General features: G+C 52.8%; 1 protein-coding gene, 2 long non-coding RNA genes and 15 other non-coding genes across 18 annotated transcripts in view; 9 read left to right on the top strand and 9 right to left on the bottom strand.

The window, feature by feature from the left end:
* The window catches only part of MCM3AP (minichromosome maintenance complex component 3 associated protein), a 21,674-nt gene extending 14,113 nt beyond the window's left edge, over positions 1 to 7,561 (top strand). Inside the window, exons 20-28 of the mRNA XM_066553130.1 lie at positions 212 to 365; positions 1,488 to 1,746; positions 2,071 to 2,168; positions 2,950 to 3,340; positions 3,465 to 3,722; positions 4,208 to 4,337; positions 4,983 to 5,177; positions 5,814 to 5,964; positions 6,083 to 7,561. Of these exons, the coding sequence (XP_066409227.1) occupies positions 212 to 365; positions 1,488 to 1,746; positions 2,071 to 2,168; positions 2,950 to 3,340; positions 3,465 to 3,722; positions 4,208 to 4,337; positions 4,983 to 5,177; positions 5,814 to 5,964; positions 6,083 to 6,241 (1,795 nt within the window). The 3' untranslated portion in view covers positions 6,242 to 7,561. The remainder of the gene's footprint in view (positions 1 to 211; positions 366 to 1,487; positions 1,747 to 2,070; positions 2,169 to 2,949; positions 3,341 to 3,464; positions 3,723 to 4,207; positions 4,338 to 4,982; positions 5,178 to 5,813; positions 5,965 to 6,082) is intronic.
* LOC136558586 (uncharacterized) lies at positions 4,937 to 10,960 on the bottom strand. Its single transcript, XR_010783914.1, has 2 exons — positions 10,784 to 10,960; positions 4,937 to 5,154 (listed from the first exon to the last, which is right to left on the bottom strand). It is a non-coding gene; the product is annotated as an uncharacterized lncRNA (long non-coding RNA).
* Positions 7,750 to 7,831, bottom strand: TRNAS-GCU (transfer RNA serine (anticodon GCU)). The gene has a single exon. It is a non-coding gene; the product is annotated as a tRNA-Ser (tRNA).
* On the bottom strand, positions 8,052 to 8,124 carry TRNAM-CAU (transfer RNA methionine (anticodon CAU)). The gene has a single exon. It is a non-coding gene; the product is annotated as a tRNA-Met (tRNA).
* Positions 8,259 to 8,340, top strand: TRNAS-GCU (transfer RNA serine (anticodon GCU)). The gene has a single exon. It is a non-coding gene; the product is annotated as a tRNA-Ser (tRNA).
* Positions 10,343 to 10,414, bottom strand: TRNAP-AGG (transfer RNA proline (anticodon AGG)). The gene has a single exon. It is a non-coding gene; the product is annotated as a tRNA-Pro (tRNA).
* LOC136558585 (uncharacterized) lies at positions 10,660 to 22,208 on the top strand. The gene is made up of 4 exons (XR_010783913.1): positions 10,660 to 10,762; positions 10,892 to 11,009; positions 11,180 to 11,404; positions 21,971 to 22,208. It is a non-coding gene; the product is annotated as an uncharacterized lncRNA (long non-coding RNA).
* Positions 12,145 to 12,216, top strand: TRNAP-AGG (transfer RNA proline (anticodon AGG)). The gene has a single exon. It is a non-coding gene; the product is annotated as a tRNA-Pro (tRNA).
* Positions 12,511 to 12,582, bottom strand: TRNAA-UGC (transfer RNA alanine (anticodon UGC)). The gene has a single exon. It is a non-coding gene; the product is annotated as a tRNA-Ala (tRNA).
* On the bottom strand, positions 12,918 to 12,989 carry TRNAP-AGG (transfer RNA proline (anticodon AGG)). The gene has a single exon. It is a non-coding gene; the product is annotated as a tRNA-Pro (tRNA).
* On the top strand, positions 14,228 to 14,299 carry TRNAA-UGC (transfer RNA alanine (anticodon UGC)). Its single transcript has one exon. It is a non-coding gene; the product is annotated as a tRNA-Ala (tRNA).
* Positions 14,554 to 14,635, top strand: TRNAS-UGA (transfer RNA serine (anticodon UGA)). Its single transcript has one exon. It is a non-coding gene; the product is annotated as a tRNA-Ser (tRNA).
* TRNAA-CGC (transfer RNA alanine (anticodon CGC)) lies at positions 15,161 to 15,232 on the bottom strand. The gene has a single exon. It is a non-coding gene; the product is annotated as a tRNA-Ala (tRNA).
* Positions 16,370 to 16,441, top strand: TRNAP-CGG (transfer RNA proline (anticodon CGG)). The gene has a single exon. It is a non-coding gene; the product is annotated as a tRNA-Pro (tRNA).
* On the top strand, positions 16,675 to 16,746 carry TRNAA-UGC (transfer RNA alanine (anticodon UGC)). The gene has a single exon. It is a non-coding gene; the product is annotated as a tRNA-Ala (tRNA).
* On the bottom strand, positions 17,041 to 17,112 carry TRNAP-AGG (transfer RNA proline (anticodon AGG)). The gene has a single exon. It is a non-coding gene; the product is annotated as a tRNA-Pro (tRNA).
* TRNAP-AGG (transfer RNA proline (anticodon AGG)) lies at positions 18,803 to 18,874 on the top strand. The gene has a single exon. It is a non-coding gene; the product is annotated as a tRNA-Pro (tRNA).
* TRNAA-CGC (transfer RNA alanine (anticodon CGC)) lies at positions 19,178 to 19,249 on the bottom strand. Its single transcript has one exon. It is a non-coding gene; the product is annotated as a tRNA-Ala (tRNA).

The following is a 22,208-nucleotide window of genomic DNA, read 5'->3' as shown; positions in this document are numbered from 1 at the left end:
TAACATTGTTTAATTCCTTTTGCTCATACTGAAAACAAAACCGTGATAGATAATTTCATTAAAATTTATAGCTATTTATTAGGTCTATTTATCATAACCTAAATTTATAGGGTTATGATAGATTGTGGTATCTTAGAGATGCTGATACTAAAACCCTAAAATGCCGGTTTCAACAACAAAACCCCTCAGAGCCCTATTTTTTGTTTGCTAGGATACTGATGGATTGGCTGAAAGCCAAGTTTATGGGACGCAGAAACTGTGAGAAAAATGCTTCACATACAGAAGGCAAAATTCAAACGCTGACGTTATTTAGTTCTCCTGGCGTGCAGGGGACCAGAAGCATTAAAGTCAGTGTGTGTATAAAGGTAGGTGAGAACAATTTCATGATATCTAAGAGGCCATAAAAGCAGGCTGGGCTCTTTTCTAGTGGGTATTGCGTCCTGTCAGATGGAGGGAGATGATAGTGGGAGGGTGTCTTGGTTTGAAAATGCAGGTGTCTGCTAAGGAAAGCAGGAGGCTCCCTTGAAACAGAAAATGCAAACCCCCTCTCTCCGAATTAATATAATTTTCGAATTAAGAAGCTCTCAGGCAAAGATATGGGAGTAGGAATAACAGTTCTTTATTAGGAAAAAATAAAAGAAAATAAAATTAACTATAAATATAAAAATAAAAATGCAGTAATACAAAACAGCACTGACAGTCAGAATATGACCTGACTCCCTGTGTGTCACGGTGTTGGTAGCAGTCCTCCTGCAGTGACAGGTGTGGTTCTGTTGAAACAGTGATCCTGTTAGAAGGGTGGAGTTTTCATCTGAAGGTTCAGTAGTGGTGTAGATGGGCCTGGTCTTCCTCTGGGAATCCAGTGGGAAAGCCTGACTGTTGTGTTTCAAATCTCACATTATATCCAGGAAGGAATGTTTGGCTCCTCCCCCTGGGCAGAGCATCTCACAAGGGGATGACGTAATTTTATCAGCCATGCAGTGACACTTAATGGTCCATTTACAGAAGATATTTCCCAGAGAGAGGATTGGTTTGTGGAAGAGATGAAGAAAACTGCCCTGCCTAGATTTAACAGGTGGCCCAATTAACAGAAGATAACACCCCACTATTAACAGATGGCATAGAATAAACACGCCCAGCCACATCTTGCATTTCCAATCTAAGAGAGAGGGATAGGGTTATTGAAAAGGTGTGAAAAAGATGGAGTTCTTTCTTTGTTTTCAATCAGCTGAGAAATACCTGTAGTAGTAGAACCTGAATCATCAATTCCTGGTCCCAAAGCAGGTGGTGAAGGGCACTTCTGTGCTCAGCTCACCTATTAGACGCTGCATCCATGTTGGCCTGAAAACAGCTTGTTGTCTTAGGTTGTGTAGAGCTCCAGGAAAAGGATGTCAAAGCTGAGTGGCAGTGACAATAAACTGCAGATTTTACTGTGGAAATAGCTTTGTTTAGCTACATTATTGTTGTCATCTTTGTTGCCTATCTAGGTGGCACATGGTGCGCTCTCTGACTCAGAACTTGATTTGGCTGAGACACAAAAGGACTTGCTTGGGACCAGTGGCCTCGTTCTTCTCCTGCCCCCCCGAGTTACCAGTGAAGATGTTGCAGAAGATGATGTTTACTGGCTTTCAGCTTTGCTGCAGCTGAAACAGCTGCTTCAGGTGAAACCTTTCCACCCCATAGTTCCCTTGGTGGTTCTAGTCCCCAGTCAGAAAGAGGAGGCTGCGGAGAAAGAAGTAGAAGATGGTATGTAATTGTTTTTGTGTCTTGAAACAATGAATGTTTTGGGCTGCCCGAAGTATAAGTCTTGTGACTAGTGCAGCCTCCTAGTTACAGTTAAAGCAAGAGGCTGTGAAGTACAGCACACCCCAGGGCTTTCCTTAATATCTTGAGGCCTTAAGAGCTCGCCAGTTTTGGCTTCCAGTTTTCTTTTACACACAGTATTTGATCCTGAGAGTCTGTGGGCAGAGATGGAGGGAAGCAGCAATGCAGTGAATGTAATGCAGAGCATGTGGCCCAAGGACATGTGTTCTTACTCTATGTACATGATGAATTTTCTTATTTTTTAAGGTTTGATGCTCCAGGACTTGATTTCAGCCCATCTTATTTCAGACTACACTGTTGTAGAGCTCCCAGGCTCTGTCAATGACTTAGAAGGCACCAGAAGGGTAAGAACAGCAAGATGCAGGAATTAATTTCCCTTATTTGTGACTGCTCTATTTTCACTGACCAGAGATCAGTGGCATTTCTTACAAGGTAAAAAATTAAATACTGAAAACTGCACTGAGACCAAAATTCATGGATTACCTAAACCCACTCTTGTCTGCCCTGCCTGTGTCGCTGTCCAACAGAGGAGTGCTGGTGGTGGATAAACCATTTTATCCTTAAGCTCTTAGTCCTAAAATGCTGAGGACCCTATGTAGCTGTTCTGGCTGCTGTGAGATCATCCAGAGTTATCCCATCTTGGTGGATGGGACTGAGATGCCTCTACCTCTCATGTTCTGTACAGGAATACAGTCATACAGATCTCTCCCTGACAAGCCTGGAGTGATGCTCCCCCACAAACCCTCACAAGTTAGGTCTGCACTTTGAGGACTGCCACAATCCGACATGATATCATCACCCTGGGCTAATTTCTGTGAATCTGTCCAATTTTTCCTGGATAAGTTTTCAACAACCCCAGCATCCGGCAGCAGGGAATTCCACTGCGTACCTCTACCTCATGTGAACAGCCTCTTCTTTGTCTGTTCCTGAGCTTGCTGTGTGGAAATTCAGTTTGTGGCCACCTAGCTGGAGAATTATTGTTGTAAATATAAGTATGATGATGCCTGATTTATCTGCCTTTTGCTTCATATTCTCTTGGAGAATGTTATTCAAACTTAGGGTTGAATCCTTTGTGTCCCAATCACTGCAGAGCAGTTTCCAACCCTCCCTCTTTGTGTGTTGTAGATCTCTGCGGCTGTGGGCTGGTTGGTGTCCCAGTGTCCTGCCTCCCTTGAGCTCTGCAGCCAGACCCTTCAGGAGTACATTGAGGATGGGATTGATAGAGAATTTGGCAAGCGTTTCTACCATGACTGGAAGGAAAGGCGTTTAGCTGGGCTGCCATCTCAGGAGCCTGGGGCCATCATAGAGCTCTACAACAGTGTGCTGCAGTTCCTGTCAGATGTGGCATCCTCAGAGCACTTTTGTGACTTGTCTTGGCCTGTCACAGAGTTTTCAGAAGCAGGGGGTAATAAGGTGTTGCCTCACCTGCAGTGGAACATGCCAGATCACCTGGCTTGGCTGAAGAAGGCTGTGCTGTCCTTCCAGATCCCATACTTAGATCTGCCTCCTTTAGGCGGTAAGTACTTCACACTCCAATATCTTCTTGGTGGCACGTTGTTCTCCAAGATGTGCCTGTGCAGTGTTGGTTCTGTTACAAATTCTTGAAATTTACTTCTTTTTTTTTTTTTTTTGTTCCACAGCTCCTTGGCGTCCTGTTTGCCACATGATTTTTCAGTATGTCTCTCAGATTGCAAGTTCTTCCCACACTCAACCACTGATCCAGTCTCAGGTGGAGAATATGCTGAGCAAAACTTACCAAAACTGGAAAACCAGAGCAACTGGGAACTCTGGTGAAGATGGACCTTCTGTTGATGAGATCCCTTGGGATTGTATCTTGGCAGTCTGTATTGATCATAAACTGAGAGACTGGAAACCTCCCAAACTGCCTGTTGCTCCAGGTATTGTATCCTCCTGTGGCATGGATGATGCTTCTTTCGTGATGGTATTTAATACATTGCCAGTGGTGCCTTTCCATATGGCAGCAAGTGATGTGTAGCAGGGAGGCAGTTGTGGTCCTGCTGTATTCTGCATGTGTCTTCCCTTTGGAGCATGTATTTAGTATTGGTTATGGCTTAACTTGATCCTGTGACTACAAATGTGGCTCTGGTTAGAGTCTTTCAGCCCTGCCCTCCCAATGGGAGAGGATTTGAATCAAGCAAAGGCCTAAGAGTTACCCTTCAGAAGCTGTGTCAGCAGGGAGGGCAGGCTGCCACAGTTAATTATCAGTTCTGTTGATTAATGACGCTTGTCCCAGACTCTGTTTGAAATCTATTTGAAAGTAAACAATTACTCTTGCCCCAAATTGCCTCTTTAATAATGAGCTGTTCTTCTGAAGGAGAAAACCTGTGCAAATGATAAATGTTGGGTTTGGGTTTATTCACAGAAGCTGTAAGCAAAGATGGTCAGATTCGCGTGTACTTCTTCAAGGAGCATTTAAATAACTACACTGTGCCTTTCTCATGGGACCAAGCCAGGCTGCGGACACAGGAGGAGATCCGGCAAGGCCATGAGAGGTGGGGTGCTGAAAAGTAGCATTTGGAATCCTCCTTGTGTACATCTGCTTGTGTACATCTCCCTAAAATGATGTAAAGGCTGTGCTGAAACAGAGTAGGAAGTAGATTTTATTTGTGCAGAGTTACACAGCTCTCAGAGAAGTGGATTGCTTGGGGAGTGCTGAAAGTGTAGAAATTAACTTCTGTCAAAAAAAAACCTGCCGCTGAGGCTTTGGAGTTGTGCAAAGCATAGCGGGAAAACAATGTGAGTCTGAGAAAATGATAGGTTGAGGGGGAAGGGATAGGTTGAGGGGGAAGGATGCCTTAGAGCTGTGTGGCATTAAAGTGTTCGAGATGTCAAGTCTAGCTCACTTCCCTAGGCATGTTCAGATGGAAGCCACCCTCTTCCGTCTTGGCAGCTTAGCTGCAGCTCTGCTGTGTAGTGGGTGATGTTTGGGGTGAATCCTATGCTCCTGTCAGATTAGTTCCTCTCTAATCCCATGCACAGGTGATGCTGTGTTGGACCCTGGCACAAGGGCATTATTTCTCAAAATGATCGCTTCTCACTCCCTGCTATTTCCAAGCTTCAAGATAAGAGGGAAAAAATCAACACACTCATATCAATTAATGTGGTTTTGTTTATTGGTTTTTTCCTCCCCTCTTCAGATCAAAGATAAAATCTCCCAAGTCTTCTAAGAAACCACACAGTATCTCCCTGGTCCCAGGTCAGTATGGCTCTGGCATGAGCATCCTGCCAGTTCAGGAAGTGAGCATTCCAAGCACAGATGAATTCGGAGACACATCCTTGGCCCAGGAGCGTTTGTTAGCACAGTTGCAACTGGAAAAAGTAGAAAACAAGAGGTAAGTTCCCAGAGCAGCATCTTTTCCTTGCAGCTTCAGCCCAGGGTTGTAAACCATTTGTACCTTGTATGGAATAGGAAGTTAAACTCTGCTAGAAAAGAGCCCTGACTGTCTTGAGTTCCATCTGATTTCATCAAGCACATCAGGGCAGTTCCCTACTATTTCCTTTGTGCAACAGGGGAACAGTCCAGGATGGTAGAAATTCTTGGAGTTCTCAGGAATGGTTGGAAACTCCATGGTCAGTCACACCACCAGAACTGAAGCAGTACAGTGTGTACAGTGGTCTGTGTGTCCCCCAGTGTCATGAATGTCTATGAAGTCCTCTCTGGGGTGTCAGTTTGTAGCATTGCAGATCACAAAGATGAAGAACTAAAGCTGTTGAGGTTGGTCCAAGAGGTTTTTGTCTCTTCTGCCTTCCCATAAGTTGAGTCTCTTCAGTCTGTGTGGCTCCTCTCTGTACCACAGTCCTCTGTGATGGATTTTGATAGCTGCAGTGTGGTACATCAGACTGTTATTATGAATATGGCTGTGGAGATCAGATACTTCTGAATCCAAAAAACCTCTTAGTGTAACGCACTGGTTACACGGCCAAAGCCAGGCTGCCATCTGACTGGTGCTCTTGCCCTTCCTGTCCAGGTTTGAAGAGCAGCTGCACCAATATCTAGCTGAGGATATGGAGCCCCTTGGGGATCTCCTGGGTCTTCCTCTCTATCTCCCTCAGTCTCTGCTTTCCACCCCAGCTGCCACCTGCCCCTTGGTGAAGAGTCCCATGTCAGCTGCTCAAGAGGTAAGAGAAGGCAGTTCTGAGTTAAACTAAAGCTCTGAGGAGTGCAGGAGCTGCAAAACCTGTAGTGGGAATTACCTCGGGAGAAAGACTCAGTCTTATCTCATTTCCTTCTGCCCAGGCTGGGAGTCAGGAGGGACACAAGGTTCCAGAGCTGGAGCAAAGCTCTGCGCTGTCAGATAGACTCAAACACCTGCAGCAGCTCCTCAGAGCCACCAAGGAGGCCGAGGCTGCCTCTGAGCTCCACCTCTCTGCTCTGGTGGATATGGTGGACATTTGAGCCAAGCTGAGACATGGAGACTCAGGAAAGAAGTCCAGGTGATTGAACAGATGGACTCCTGGGCATGTTCCAGAAAAAGCAGGTGTTCTCCTGGGATGGGAACATGGAGCACCTATGGGGCCTGGGCCCTTCTCACATGCGGGACACAGGGTGAGCGTGTCATGGTTGGTCTGGGACTCCCTCCTTTTCTGCTCCACAGGCACAGAGACAAGTCAAATGCTTTTTCTAGAATGCCTTAAATGACAGTGGTGTTTTTTCTTTCTCCCAGCTCTTATTGTGGGTAAACACAGCTTCATCAGGTTCATCTGTAGGGTAGCACGGGCCCCTGGGAACATTGGAGCAATTGCTGTCCATAGCCACAGTCCCTGAAATGTTATGTCAGTCTGTGCTTCCTTCATGCAGGAACTGCCTTGCAGCAGCACTGTGGTTTGGAATTCCTGTTCTCTTTCCAGGAATGTCAAAACAGTCATTCTCAAGTTGGAGCAGCACTTGGCCATGATTTTTGTACCTCTTGTTGCTCAGTGCAAATTCAGAAGAATTTTTGTTGTTCTGGGCCCAAGTTCCATTTTATTTAAGGTTTTCAGCATTAAAAATACGTGAGGTGCTTATTCCATAGATTCCATGTCATGCTGGAAAACAGGATGCTTCCTTCAGTCTTCAGTAAACAGCTATGGAGAAACAGTTTTCCTCTTTTTTTTTTTTTTTTTGGAAGAGCAAATAGCCTGCATTTTCCAGCATTTAAAAACCTTAGGAAATTGAAGGCCCTTGGTTTTGGTTTAATTCCCAGTAAATAATTTGAAGATGTACTTCACGTCTGCAGTACTCCAGTACAGTTAATCTTTTTCTTTTTCTTACAAAATCAGCCAGTTTTTCTCAAACAGAGCCTTCTGCCGGGTTGAATATAAATTACTGCACTAAACTGATTATCTTGCCTGCCCAACCCAAGTTGAAATCCTCAGTAGTCTGAAACTGTCTTTGCCTTCCAGAAAAGTAATTTTACAGTTTTTTTTTTTTTTAATAGCATTTCATCTGTAGTATTTATCTTAAACCCAAAATAGCAATAGTAGCTTAATGCTAAGTTGAAATAAATTTAAATTGGAAAGGGTGTGCTTTAAGGCTGTTCCTGCTCCATGTGCTTTAGTTGGATTTAGTTTTGTTGTTTAACTGGTTCTGTGTGAAGGGAAGCCTGTGCCCTGCTTTTGATGTTCTCAGTTTACGTGAAATTCAGCTGTCAAAACCCCACGAAGCTTTGGGAGCGTGGCTTATACTATTTGCTGTAAACTGTGTTTTGTACCTAATAAAATTTTTAGCGGCTTGAAAGGTGGCCTCATTCCTCTGTAAAAGCTCGTGGTGAGTGATGCTTTCGAGGGGGAAGGGAGTGGGGAGGGTGGCTGCTGTCTGTTACCCGGGGGGTGCCTGGGGTACCAGTGTGGGGGGCTGGTCTTGTTCCAGCCTCCCCCCCCTATGGTATATCTGTTGATGGAGAACCCCGGGCAGCAGTAAAACCCCGATGAGGGTGGGACTTGAACCCACGCGTGCAGAGCACAATGGATTAGCAGTCCATCACCTTAACCACTCGGCCACCTCATCTGAGTGTGTACTCTTTGCCTCTCCACCTGCCGCCCACGCATGGAAACCACTCGTCCTACGCCCTCGGCCTCCCCGTGCCCTTGAAGACCCGAGCCTGTGGGAGCCGCCCACCGCGGGGGCCGGACAAAGGCGTCGGTAGTGTCTGGGCCGGGCGCACTGCGGAGCCACTTCGGGTGGTCACGGGGAAACAAAAAAAAGACCCCAGTAAACTGCAAAATGCTGCCCTCTCTGAGGCTCGAACTCAGGACCTTCAGATTATGAGACTGACGCGCTGCCTACTGCGCTAAGAGGGCGTTGGAACGAGGCACTGGCGTTGGGCCTCCGGCGGGTGAGCAGGCGACGAGACCAGGACGGGCTCCGGGGCAGGGCGGGAAGGGGCTTCGGCGGCCGCGTCAGGCCGGCAGGGGGCGACAGGTTTCCAGTGTGGGACGAGGTGGCCGAGTGGTTAAGGCGATGGACTGCTAATCCATTGTGCTCTGCACGCGTGGGTTCGAATCCCATCCTCGTCGAGATTTTGCTGCCGCGCGGGGGGAACTGGGCAGCGAACTTCGGGGTGGGCTCGGTTTCTTGCGGCACATGGGGACTCGGCAGAGGCGGGAGGGGAAATGGTACCAGCTAGTGCCTGGGCTACGCTGGCATCTGCACGCTTTCGAGGTTCAAAAGTCACCCGTGCCCTGGAGAATTTGGGAAGGGGATGTCCGAAGACATTGATGTAATTGTCTAAAGGGCCAGCCAAGGTCCTCATGTAGAGGGGCGGATAGTCTCCTATCCAAGACGCATGGAGAAGAAAGCGCTTAGAAATTGTTACAAGAGCGATTACTGCCGAAAGTGGCTGTTGAGCAGTCAGGTGATAACCTTCTGAAACGTAGAGTGTAATAGGGAAGTAAACTGGGACATAGGAAGTGTGAAACCGTGGATGGATACCCTGGATACTGTGGGGAGAGCAGGCAAAGAAGGTATAGAAGGGTTTTTCCCATCACAGTTGTTGTTAATTATGCCCGTTCATTGTAACTTGGAAAAAAAAAGCAGCAAAGATGGCAAAAGACAAAGTGCAAATCTGATCCTGCACGTGGTGGGAGCCCAGAGGGGCAGAGGAAGGTGCCCTGGCCCCACACCACCCCTAGCCCCCACTGGTGTGGGAATCTATAAAATTAGAGGGTTTTGGGAAAGCTGCAAAAGGCAGGCCTCAGATACAGCAAGAACTGTGAGTAGAGCTCAAGCAACAGTCATGAGATAGGTCAGCAGAAAAATTATTTAAACTGTAGAAAAAGCAAGGGCAAATAGAACAATAGCCTGTGTATTAATGCTTGTCTGAATAGCTTTCTAAGCTGCAGAAAGTTTATCTAGCAAGATATTAGGAAGGTTAAAGCTTAAGAATGGAGCTCTGTGCATTATGTTTTAAGGCTTACAAGTAGGTATTGTATTCAAAATAAGCAAGCATTGTTTTAACCAAAGGTACATGTGCTTATGGTGATTGGATAGAACTACTGTCAGTATGCTTTTGCTTTGTGTGATTGGTCAAGAAGCTTATAAAGGAAGTTGTAACATTTTTTCTGGTCTGCTGCCTGGATTGTGAGCTGCTGGCATCTTGCCATTATCATAATCATGTAATGAGACTGATGCTGAAAAAGAAACAGCTCAAGACACTTTCCATAGCAGCCCCATCTCGTTCGCGTCTGTAAATAGCCTCCTTGCCGGCGTCACACTGGCACCGGGATGCTGGGTGTGGCTGTAGGTGACTTACCTGGAGAGGGATCCAAACAGCTCCCTTCTCCCCACCCAGCAGGTATTAGCCCTCTCCTATGGCTCATTCCGGCCATTGGACATGTCTGGGCACCCTGGGAAGGTACCTGAGATGCTGCCAGGTCCCTCCAGCCAAGTGTAGGAACCTGGAGAGTGGGCTGTGGGCTGGGCAGCCATGCCAAGGGAGACAGATCCTGCTTGCTGCTTGTGGGGCTTGCAGGCACCACAGGGCAGGGGCGGGTCCTGGGTGAGAGGGACACCTTGGTGAATTTTTACGTCCAGTGAGGGACCCTGAAATAAGCTTTCAGTAAAAACGTGAACCCAAACTGCTCTGAGTCAGTGTCATCATTGTGAGGGGCAAGTAGGCAGTGGGGAAGCCCCGGCAGTGTCCCCAACTTGCACCAGAGAGGAAAACCAGACTCCCAGGCGCCATTGGAAGTCGAATCCCGGATCTCCTGTTTACATGACAGATATGTTAACCAGCTGAGCCAGAGCCCCAACCTGCCCCACTGCCGGAGTGCCCCATGGCCACAGACACAGCCCTTCCCATGCCATCCCCATCCCGCTGCCAACTCAAAAATAGGGTCACTCAGCAGGACTAATGGGTTGGGACTCCAGGGACAGGGCACAGCCCCATGTGACGCTCTGTATGCCACGCTAAGCTCAAAGCCCTACGCGTGTCCCTGAGGGATAAAAGGCGATGGCCGGGTCCCGTCGGGCTCTGCACCGGCTAGGCAGGAGGAGAGTGATGATGCCCGAAAAGAAAAAGGGCTCGTCCGGGATTTGAACCCGGGACCTCTCGCACCCTAAGCGAGAATCATACCCCTAGACCAACGAGCCGAGGCGCACTCTTCCTTCCGCAAGGCCCCGCCCTCCCGCGCCCCGCCCGCACACGGACCCCGCCCCGCGCCCGCTCCCCCTCCCGCAAGGCCCCGACACCGCAGCCCCGACACAGCCCTGCCCCCGCCCCGCCAAGCGCCAAGCACTCCCACGCAGCCCGCACACCCGCGCCCCGAACCTCCGCGCCTCGAACCGCTGCCCAAACCGCTGCCCGCCACAGCGCCCCACCGCCCCCGCCGCCCCCACCGCCCTCCTGTGCGCTGCTCCTCCCCCGCCGCGACGCCGGCGCTGCGATGGCCGAGGGCTGAACGCCTTGCACTCGAAATCCAGCAGGGGCCCCCTGCGCAGGTTCCAATCCTGCTCACTGACATGGGTTTTACCCAAAGCCCTGATATCTCTCTCTTTTGGGAGTCCCGGGAGGAGTTGATAGCGGGAAGAGTCACACCGCCCTAAGCCCTACCTTCTCTTCTCCCTCAGGCGGGATTTACGATTTGGATACTGGAGGTGGAGCATCCTGAAGATCCTGAGTGTATTACTCCTCATAACCCTCTCCCACATCCTTGGAAGGACCGTGTACCCCGCCTCATTGCTCTGGGTATGTGTTTTAGAGTGGAAGTGGTCCCGAATTCAACTGTTGCATGAATCTGCCTACTTGGCATGCACTACCCTCCTCCTTCTGAGCTGGTCCCCCCAGCATCAATTTTCACCCCAAGAGACATCCTGAGCCCTGTGGGGAAGTTAAAAAATGCCTTCTATGCTCTGCAGCCTCCAGGCACGGTAGGGAAACAGCCACAAGATTATTATACAACCTTGGGATCCCAGGACATAGCACCAGGCCTTTCGTGGAGAGCTCTGGCAGCCTCACAACCAGCAGAGAGGTGGTTGAGAAGGCACAAGGATGTGGAGAATTCTTAGGAGTTGATCTGAACTACATCTCTCTCGCTCAGCAGCATTTTGCCACCAGTCCTTTGGAGTCCATATTTCCCACAGGTATGTACCCGGCCAAAAAGGGTCACCTTCAGCGCTGGACATGGTGGGTAGCCAAAAGTAAGAGATACCTGGGAGCTGAATCTAGGACCTCCTGCACCCAAAGCAAGAATCACACCCCTAGACCAATGAGCCAGGATGTGCCTATTTTGTCCTCCACTCTACATCTCCCAGACCCTGTTGGGGGTTGAGGGGTAGCCAGGGCTCTGTGTGGCCTCACACCCTCTGGGAGCAGGGAGGTGCCTCTTGCTGTAGCCACGAGATGCCAGATCCAGCACATGTGACTGCCCGCCTCTGTTTCCTCCGTAAATGGCCCTCCCCGGCCCTTGCAGGAGTTGGAATGGCCGGTGCTTTTTGTGGCACCTTTTGCTGTGGGGCATGGTGCAAAGGGGATGTCCTGTGAGCGGTGTTTGTCCTCAGTGTCAGCAATGGCCGTGTGTGTGTGCCAGGGCTGTCGGTGCGTGGGGCGCCCTTGGTGTGGGTGCGTGGGGGGCGCTGCGGTGGCGGGGGCAGGGGGTAAGGGGGGAGTGGAGCGAGCAGTGTGGGCCGTGTGAGGCGGTGGCGTGTGTGAGGTGTGGAAGGGTTGTGCGGGTGCGGGTGCGGGTGCGTGGTGTCCCTGTGCGGGCAGGGCCGCGAGGTGTGGCAGCGTTTGGCAGCGTGGAGCGCTGCGCTTTGCCTGCCAGCAGGGAAGCATGTGAGGTGTCCTGGGCCACAGTGGGGGTGCGGGGCACTCCCTGCGCCCTGGCTCGTTGGTCTAGGGGTATGATTCTCGCTTAGGGTGCGAGAGGTCCCGGGTTCAAATCCCGGACGAGCCCTTCTTTTTACACACCCAGCGCCCCCCTGACACCCGGCTGGACCCCCGGCACCCGTCGTCACCCCAAGAGACAGCGTGAGCCCCTGTGGGGAAGGGACTCTGGCTGCCTCCGCTCTCTACAGCACCTGGGCAAGGAGGGACATCTTGCCAGGCATTTCCTTGCTGCCTGCCTTGGGCTGCCAGCAGGCAATCCCAGCTCCCACGTGCCCACGGGCAGCCGCAGGGATTTCTTGTGGGCCATCTGGGCGTCTCTGGGGGCCCTGTATGCGGAGGGCTCTGGAGCGGCAAAAGGACGTGGAGATGCTGGGGGTTGATCCCAGGGCCTCTTGCATGCAAAGCAAGCGCTCTCCCGCTGAGCTACATCCCCCTGCCACTGCGCCTGGGCTGGCGTTCTCCTGCGTCCGAGCAAGTGCCTGTGTCTGCTGCCTTGCCCTGCCGCCCAGGCTGTGGAAAGGGGGTTCAGGTGTTTGCAGGCAGTGCGGGTGCCTTAGGTGTCATTGGGCTGGTGAGGGGGTTGGAGCAGGGGGAATAAGCGCGGGGCAGAGCAGGGAGGGCAGGTAAGGGGCAGAGTGGACGCGTGGCAGGACTGTGTCGGGTGGCTGCACTGTCGGGCGGGGCGGAGGTGGCGAGGGGGAGTGCGAATGCCAGGCCTTGCAGTGTGTTGAGGTGTGGTGAGGGTGAGCAGCGGGCGTGTAAGAAAAAGGGCTCGTCCGGGATTTGAACCCGGGACCTCTCGCACCCTAAGCGAGAATCATACCCCTAGACCAACGAGCCGAGGCGCACTCTTCCTTCCGCAAGGCCCCGCCCTCCCGCGCCCCGCCCGCACACGGACCCCGCCCCGCGCCCGCTCCCCCTCCCGCAAGGCCCCGACACCGCAGCCCCGACACAGCCCTGCCCCCGCCCCGCCAAGCGCCAAGCACTCCCACGCAGCCCGCACACCCGCGCCCCGAACCTCCGCGCCTCGAACCGCTGCCTGCCACAGCGCCCCACCGCCCCCGCCGCCCCCACCACCCTCCTGTGCGCTGCTCCTCTCCGGGCGCTGCGATGGCCGAGGGCTGAACGCCTTGCACTCGAAATCCAGCAGGGGCCCCCTGCGCAGGTTCCAATCCTGCTCACTGACATGGGTTTTACCTGCGTAGATGGCAGTCGACCCTGCCGGTATACATGGCGTCTTAACTTTCTTCTCCTGCTATCAAGGAATATGTAGCATCGTAGGGCAGGGAGTCGTGGACCACTCACTCTGGGGTCAGGGGAAATCCTCCCGGTGGTGGTGTTACCTCTTTTTACCGATGGGCCAGCTGGGACCCATGCAAGCCCAGGGCAGTGGTGCCAAGGTGCCCAACAATGCAGGTTTAGGGTGTGTTTCCACTTTAAGGTATGAGGAGATGTGGGTCTCACTCCCCGAGGAATTGTCGTTTTGGTCAGAACCTGTCCTGTTTTTCCCTGGAGGTGCAGAGCCCTCTGGGGTCTTCCCGTTGTTTCCCCCCAGTCACTGCAGCTTTGGGCTGGGCAGGATGAGTGGTGCAGCTCGAGGGGCTAGCATGGGGTGTGGCACCCACTGTGTACCACTGCTGTCCCCCGCACTCCGGAGCCTGCCATGCTCCCAGGCGGCACCAGTGTTTTTTGGCAGGGGTCTATAGAGGGGTCCAAATGCCAGCCCCACCTCCTGGCCACTGTAAGATGATTTCCTTATTCCAGGCTGTGCCAAGGGGCAAAAGGCAACATTAGGCACCCTCCTCAACTCCCAGAATTTGGGGGCACATATCTGGGGCATGATTCTCACTTAAGGTGTGAGAGGTCCTGAGTTCACCTCCTCGATGAGCCCATGTTTTGGGCACTTAACTTCTTTGGCTGGCACATGGGACTGCGGCATAACCAGGGCTCTGGCACAGAGGGCTGGGTGCTCCTTCCTGGCTGGGTGGGCAGGATCAACGCCCCAAGGCTGGCAGTGTATGCCCCAGGGATGAGGGGGCTCAGCCAGGCCATCTCCCTGCCCTCCCTGCCTTGCACAGGGGGATGTAGCTCAGTGGGAGAGCACTTGCTTTGCATTCAAGAGGCCCTGGGATCAACCCCCAGCATCTCCATGTCTTTTCCCCTACAAGACCTGCTGTATCCCTGGGCATCCTTGGAGGGTGCTTCCCTGTGCTGCCTGTCTCGTGGCCAAGACAGCTGTTTTTTTTCCAGCCATCAGTAAATATTCCTGCATGTTCCCTTTTCCCAACCCTTCAGGTGTGGGTACTGGGGCTGAGCAGAGCCCCACACCAAGCTGGGGGATGACATGACCTGAGGCAAAGTGGGGTGTCCCCAGCTGTCATCAGCTGAAGTCAGAGCAGCAGTGGCTGTGATGGCCGAGGGGTGAAGGCGTTGGACTTGAAATCCAATAGGGATTCCCTGCGCAGGTTCGAATCCTGCTCACAGCGACAGGTTTTACCTATGGCTGGATGAAGTGGGGCCCCAGGGGAACTGACCCCTTCGCTCTGGATTTTGATCCCTGGAGAGCAGTGGACAGGAAAGGGGCAGTACTCTTGCATTGGATGGGCTTGTGGACTCTAGGCTCAGCTCCTGCATGACCCCTCCTTTTGGGCACCTGTGGCCAGGCATGGCCTCTGCAGTGTCAGGGCAAGGGTGGGGAGGCACTGCCCAGCACAGAGGGCATAGGCAGCCTCCCAAGCTGGGTGACCCCTGGGATGGAATGGCGCCATCACTGCCAGGAGCACAGTGTTGCCCAGTGCCAATGGGCACAGGCACAGCTCAGCCATGGCTAGGGCTAGTTCCCTCCTGGGTTGGGAAGGAGCTGTCAGGGCAGCAGGGGTCATGCTGCCACTGCAGCCTCAGGGGGAAGCTCTGCCATGGTCACTCACAGTTGGGGGAGCCCTTCCTGAGGTGGATGCGAGTTTATCATCACTGGCCCGTGAAGGAGATGTGTTTGAGGAGGGAAAAAAAGCTGGAGATGCTGGGGGTTGATCCCAGGGCCTCTTACATGCGAAGCAAGTGCTCTTCCACTGAGCTACATCCCCTGCCTGCGTTTCTCACTTCTGGGGGTTCTGCTGACCCCCCTGCTCCTTGTGGCTCCCATTTTAAAACCAGGCAGGTACAGCCCATAGCCATGCTGTGCTGGGCAGAGTGGGAGCTTCAGACGAAGTTTAGAAACTCCCATTGAATCTTGAAATGCAGAGAGGAACCCCTGGCTTTCTAAACTTTTCAGAGAGGAGCCTGGGTGTAGCTGGACCCAACCTTAGTCCCAGATTTTGCAGTGATTTATCTCTAAAATATTGTATAGGTGTAGTAGAAATTTTGTACAGCTTTATCCTGCAGGATTAAAAATAAATATTAAAATTAATACTTACACAAATACATATTCTTTATTATGATGATTAGACAAAAAATCTTAATCAGAATTCTTTACTACACAATATAGGTGCTATAACAACTATTACAATATAGTGCACTGTGAAGGAATATTGAAACATTTATATTAAAGCTAATATATTAAAGCTGCCAAAACCAATTATTAAGTAAAGTTTGATGTTTCTCACCCAGACCAGCCAATGACTGGGGGCAAATCTCTTGGGTTCAGCCTTAAGGAGTGACGTTGAGGAGTGTCTCTCAGGGGGGAATCTCCACACATAGCCTTCAAGAAAGGATCTGTCAGAAAATCCTGCCATTTAAATCTGGGACTTTTATACTATAAAAGTATGGAGTATGAGCCAGATATGTCCAGGCCAGCTGTGCCAGCTCAACAGCTTTAGTAAAGTTCTCAGTACTATTGCTTGTTTGTTCCTTTATCCAGATATTTTACCAGAGCTACTGTATCTTCATCTCACTATCAGGATGTTTAAATTTGAGGTTGATGAGTCAGGCTGGTTTCAGCTTTATTCAACAGCAAAAGTAGCGTGACCTATTTTCTTTGTTTAACACTGATTGTTTGGGAAATAGAGCATTGTTTGTTTCCTCCATTCCAGTCTCTGGCATTCCAGAGCAACCTGCTACATATGTCCAGGTGACATCTCCACAGCCAGGGAAGAACAAGGGTGACCTCTTCATGGTGACCATCCATCAGGAACAAACAGAGCTGCCACAGGTCCCATCTCACACCAGGTAGATCTATGAGTACTCGAAGTAAAAAAAAGGTTTTCTCCTCCCATCTTCTATCAGGCTCGTTGGTCTAGGGGTATGATTCTCGCTTCGGGTGCGAGAGGTCCCGGGTTCAAATCCCGGACGAGCCCTTCTTTTGGGCACCTACGCGCCTTGGGATGTGGTGGAGCCAGGGTGGGGGTGGAAGTAGGGAAGCAGTGCCTGCAGAGCAGCGATGGGCACAGTGTTTTGTGTGGGCACATTCTTAAACCAGGAGGAGCGCAGGAATGGACAAGGTGGAGTGTAGCCTGTGACAGTCGGGTTTGGAGCCATGGGGGCAGAGTAAGGTGAGGGGACTTGGCCAACTCCCCTTGCTATTGCACAGGGGGATGTAGCTCAGCGGGAGAGCGCTTGCTTTGCATGCAAGAGGCCCTGGGATCAACCCCCAGCATCTCCACGTCCTTTTGCCGCTCCAGAGCCCTCCGCATACAGGGCCCCCAGAGACGCCCAGATGGCCCACAAGAAATCCCTGCGGCTGCCCGTGGGCACGTGGGAGCTGGGATTGCCTGCTGGCAGCCCAAGGCAGGCAGCAAGGAAATGCCTGGCAAGATGTCCCTCCTTGCCCAGGTGCTGTAGAGAGCGGAGGCAGCCAGAGTCCCTTCCCCACAGGGGCTCACGCTGTCTCTTGGGGTGACGACGGGTGCCGGGGGTCCAGCCGGGTGTCAGGGGGGCGCTGGGTGTGTAAAAAGAAGGGCTCGTCCGGGATTTGAACCCGGGACCTCTCGCACCCTAAGCGAGAATCATACCCCTAGACCAACGAGCCGGGGCGCAGGGAGTGCCCCGCACCCCCACTGTGGCCCAGGACACCTCACATGCTTCCCTGCTGGCAGGCAAAGCGCAGCGCTCCACGCTGCCAAACGCTGCCACACCTCGCGGCCCTGCCCGCACAGGGACACCACGCACCCGCACCCGCACCCGCACAACCCTTCCACACCTCACACACGCCACCGCCTCACACGGCCCACACTGCTCGCTCCACTCCCCCCTTACCCCCTGCCCCCGCCACCGCAGCGCCCCCCACGCACCCACACCAAGGGCGCCCCACGCACCGACAGCCCTGGCACACACACACGGCCATTGCTGACACTGAGGACAAACACCGCTCACAGGACATCCCCTTTGCACCATGCCCCACAGCAAAAGGTGCCACAAAAAGCACCGGCCATTCCAACTCCTGCAAGGGCCGGGGAGGGCCATTTACGGAGGAAACAGAGGCGGGCAGTCACATGTGCTGGATCTGGCATCTCGTGGCTACAGCAAGAGGCACCTCCCTGCTCCCAGAGGGTGTGAGGCCACACAGAGCCCTGGCTGCTTCCTTGGGCAGCTCTGGGTGATCCAATGAGGGCCCCACGTGTCTCCTTGCACACTCCACTCCTGTCCAGTCACCACATGGTTTCCCCTGTGGCACAACTGCAGGTTTCCCCTTGCAAAGTCTCTGATGTCTGGATCCCTAAAGCAGCTCAAGATGATGAGTCCAGGAAGGGACCCCAAACCAATGTTTCCCCACTACAGCATGGGGCATCCCGGGGCCCCCTCCCTGCTTTTGCCCAGAGGGTATAGCTCAGTGGGAGAGCACTTGCTTTGCCTGCAAGAGGCCCTAAAATCCACCCCCAGCATCTTCATGTCCTTTTGCCTCCCCAGACCCCTCTCTGCTGGATGACGGGCTGCCAGAGTTCCCTAGGAAAGGCCTGGCACTGCCTCCTGGCACCTCCAGCCTGTGTAGAAATGCCCAAGGCTCTTTCCCTACCCTGCCCAGAGGCTGCAGGGCACTGGAGCACTTTGTTTTCCTTCCCCACGAGTCTCAGGATGCCTCTAGAGGTGTACATCGGTGCTGGGAGAAGCAGCTGGGAAGGAGGGCTAGTGGTGCCAAAAACCTCTTCTGGGAGCTGGACCAACGAGATGGGGGTGCACTGCTCTCCCAGAGATGTGGGACAGGGTGGTGAGCGGACATGCACTCAGCAAGATGGGAAACTGTTCCACCTCCCCACACCACTCCTGTTCCACCTCCCCACACCACTCCCCAGAGTATCTTTTTACTCACCTTTCCCGGGTCTGCAAAACCTGGAGAATCCCGGGTGTGTCACCGCCCCCGGGCATCACAACCCCTGCCTGGGGCATTTGGCTGCTTCCGAGAGAGGAGCGGGGCTGCGCTGGATGCCAATGACCTTCTCATAGCAGCTTCTACCGGGAACCCCAGGGAGGGCACCCCAACACTCTCAGCGTATCTGGGCGTTGGGTAAAACCCATGGCAGTGAGCAGGCTTGGAGTCTGTGCAGGGAATCCTTCCTGGATTTCGAATGCAGCGCGTTCAGCCCTCGGCCATCAGAGGCCCTCGGCCCGTGGCGCGGAGGCGCGCTGCCCGCGGACTGCTCTGCACTCCCTTCTGCCAGACAGCGGGAAAACGTCTGGGGTATCCCGGCCCCAGTGGGAGTAGGGGAGGCACAGACGTTGTCGGCTCGTTGGTCTAGGGGTATGATTCTCGCTTAGGGTGCGAGAGGTCCCGGGTTCAAATCCCGGACGAGCCCTTAATTTTTTGGGCACTCGTCCCTGGATTCTGGGCACCCGTGGGGCGACTCTGCCTTGCAGAGGGGACACGGGGGGCCTGACACAGCTCAGCTGTCGTCAGGATTGGTTGTCTCCTGAGTGGGGAAGGGGCTATCGGGGCAGAGTGGGACAGCAGAGCGTGGGGTCCGTGCTGCCATTTCGGCCGTGGGCGGGCGGCACAGCTATAGTGCAGGGAATGGCCTTCGGGGAAACCTGATGGAAAAGGAGTTTGTCATCGCCGCCTCGTGGAGGAAGTGAGGAGGAAAAAAAAAATGCGGAGCAGTTGGAGATGCTGGGGATTGAACCCAGGGCCTCTTACATGCGAAGCAAGCGCTCTCCCACTGAGCTACATCCCCTTCCTTTGAAATTTCGCAAGGGCACATTCTCCTGGCACTGCAAGGACTGGGTTTTACTTGCCAAAAGTACTATTAGCTGAAGAGGAGGCGCTACAGCCACCCCGCGGGATGTTGTCTGCCGGGAGCTGGGGAATGCAAGGACTGATCATCCTACGCCTGGTCATGCAGTCCCACAGGAAGAGCTGTCCTAACAAATGGTTGTTTCCAAAGCCAGGGCTTTATCCAAAGGAGGGGTTGTATCCAAAAGAGGGTTTATCCAGGAGTTGAACTAAGGAATTCTTGCAAAAGTGCAAGACACCTATCCCTACACCAACAATCTGGAGTACTGCACCCCTTTTGCCTCCCCAGCCCTACAGTTTGTATTTCAGGGTACAGCTGAAGCTGTGCTTTTTCCCAGCACAGCCACGGCCTTGAGGAGGAATTTCCAGGGCAGCCATGCCAGGAGGAAACCCCAGGGCCATTTGAGGGGACTCTGACAGCCCTGCATCCAACAGGGAGGAGTCCGGGGAGGCAAAAAGGACATGGAGATGCAGGGAATTGATCCCAGGAACTCTTGCATGCAAAGCAAACACTCTCCTGCTCAGCTACATCCCCTGCTCTGGGATCCCCTACCTGCTGAACCTTGAAGCTTCATACTGCCTGTGGGAATTTGCCAAGCCAGGATGTGGGACTAGCCCTGTTCCAATCTATATCACAGCCCCAGAGACCCAGAGTGGCTTTGGTGTGCTCCTGAGGGACAAGAGCTGTGACTGTTGGGTAACTGCTCTTTTTTCCCAGCTCCCATGGGGGTCAGCAGGGTGCTGGTGCTCCTATGGGTGCCCTGGGGGCACAGTTCCAGGGCAGGACATGGGGAATTTTCCAGGACACAGCTCCGGAGGGCTGAGTTGCCTGTAGCTGTGCTGGGGTGGGAAGATGAGCTGCTGCAGGAGCCCCAGCTGCTGCGGACCCCCCTTCACACAGGAAGAACAGTGCAAAGAGATGATTTGCAGACTGCAGCAAGCCTCCAGTGCCAATTGTAACACATGGCTGTGCTAGAGCAGAGATTCTCCCCATCCAAACCTCCTGAGCCGACTGAGGGGAACTGGGAAGTTGGTTCAGCCACAGCCTTTCATATCACAGAGGGGTGGAGGAGAGCAGGAAAGGGAAACACTGCACCCCATGATTTCCAGGTCTCGTAACCCCCCCACAGACACAGCTCCTTCAACCCCACATAACCAATGCTGACAGGAGCTATCCCACACAGCAATAACTACATCACACTTCTCCTCTTTGGGAGGTATGCAGACACCTCTCAGCAAACGTGAATTAATTAAATTTAATTTATCAAACAATTATTGAGTTTAAAACTTAGATTCCCTCCCAGGACCCTGCAAACTGTTGGGATCTGGGCTCCACTTTCATTGTGCTCAACCCAGTCTTTCCCTGAGGGCTGCTCTCCACAGCAAAAACTCAGAGTAGAGGAGGCTGTAGGATAGCCAGGAGCGATGTCTGCTGGTGATGTGGGCTCAGGGTTACACTGCTGGTGGAGCCAACAGGGCTGCAGGACTCAAGTCTTGTGAGCCCCATTACCACAGGGAGCACCAGGAGGACCAGACCTGCATGCCTGTGCCTTTTAATTTGTCTGCTTCTTCCCCCTTGACTCACATGTGTGGGCAGGCTATTATTTTCCTATTTTATGGGATCTCCAGCCCTGGGGAAGAACTGGAGCCCTTGGCAGAGCCACTGCCTGTCTGGCTCCCCAGATGTGGCAGGGAAGGGCACCCTGAGTCTCTGCCTTGTGCTTGATCCATGGATGTCTGGGGTGGGATATCCTGAGTGGTGCCCTCTCCTCCCTCTTATCCTGGCCATGCAGCCACTTTCTTTCCCCTTCCTCAATCTGGAAGGTTGCTCCAAACTCCATCCAGCCTGGCCTTTGACACATCCAGGGACTGGATGGGACAAGTCCTATCTCTCTGCTTGCCGTGCCTGCAGGTTCCCAGCTCTAGGGGTTCTCTCTCACCTGGCTGGCTCCAGGTGTATCCCAAAGTGCTCTGGCCAGCAGTCCTTGCCCCAGTGAGGAGGATGAAGGATGCTGCCTATTGATGCAGCTCACCCTCCAGCATTGCCCTCAGCCCAGTGCCCCAGTGCCTGTCTGGAATACACCTTTGGCAACCCAGTAAAGGCACAGGTGGTGGATCTGTCTTTTCATCCTCTCCCACTGCTGTGACGCACCACAATTTTTGTCTTCTCACCTGGATGTGCAGAGAAGCTGCAGATTGATGTGCTGTGTTGACCCACCAATAATCCAGCCACCACCAGTCCCAGCCCTACCACCAGCAGCATCCTGCCTGGGACTTTCATAGTATCATAGAATATCCTGAATTGGAAGGAATCCATAAAGGTCATCAAAGTCCAATGCCTGGCTCTGCATAGACACCCCATCCGTCCCACCCTGTGCCTGAAAGGGTTGTCCAAATGCTCCTGGAGCTCTGGCAGCCTTGGGGCTGTGCCCCTTCCCTGGGGAGCCTGTTCAGTGCCCCACCACCCTCTAGGGGAAGAATCTTTTCCTAATCCAGCCTAACCCTCCACCATCAAAGTCTCCATTACGAATGGTCCCACTCACTTGCTGTTCACAGCAATCTCCCCTTTTCCACAACAGCTCTCTGTGCTTGTTCCTCCTCAAACCATGACTTGTCCTCTAAACCACACTTATCCTCTCCTTCCTACCTCATCCACCCCCAGGGTGAGAAGGTACCTGCTCTTCAGGAACCTGAGGATACTGAATCACCACAGGGAGAAGGTTTCTTCCAAGATCATGAAGTAGCTGAGAGAAGATGGGAAGTGGGCAAAGAGACGATTTGCAGACAGCAGCAAGAGAAGATGAGAAGTGGGAGACATAAACCTCAACAGGCATGGCCAGAGGGTGGCACCTGGGCCATACTCCAGGCTCTTCTCAAAAATGCTTCTGCTGCTTTTGAAT

Source organism: Molothrus aeneus, chromosome 7 (assembly GCF_037042795.1).
Source record: "Molothrus aeneus isolate 106 chromosome 7, BPBGC_Maene_1.0, whole genome shotgun sequence".
Classification (NCBI taxonomy): Eukaryota; Metazoa; Chordata; class Aves; order Passeriformes; family Icteridae; genus Molothrus; species Molothrus aeneus.
This window is presented reverse-complemented; position numbering and strand designations above follow the sequence as displayed.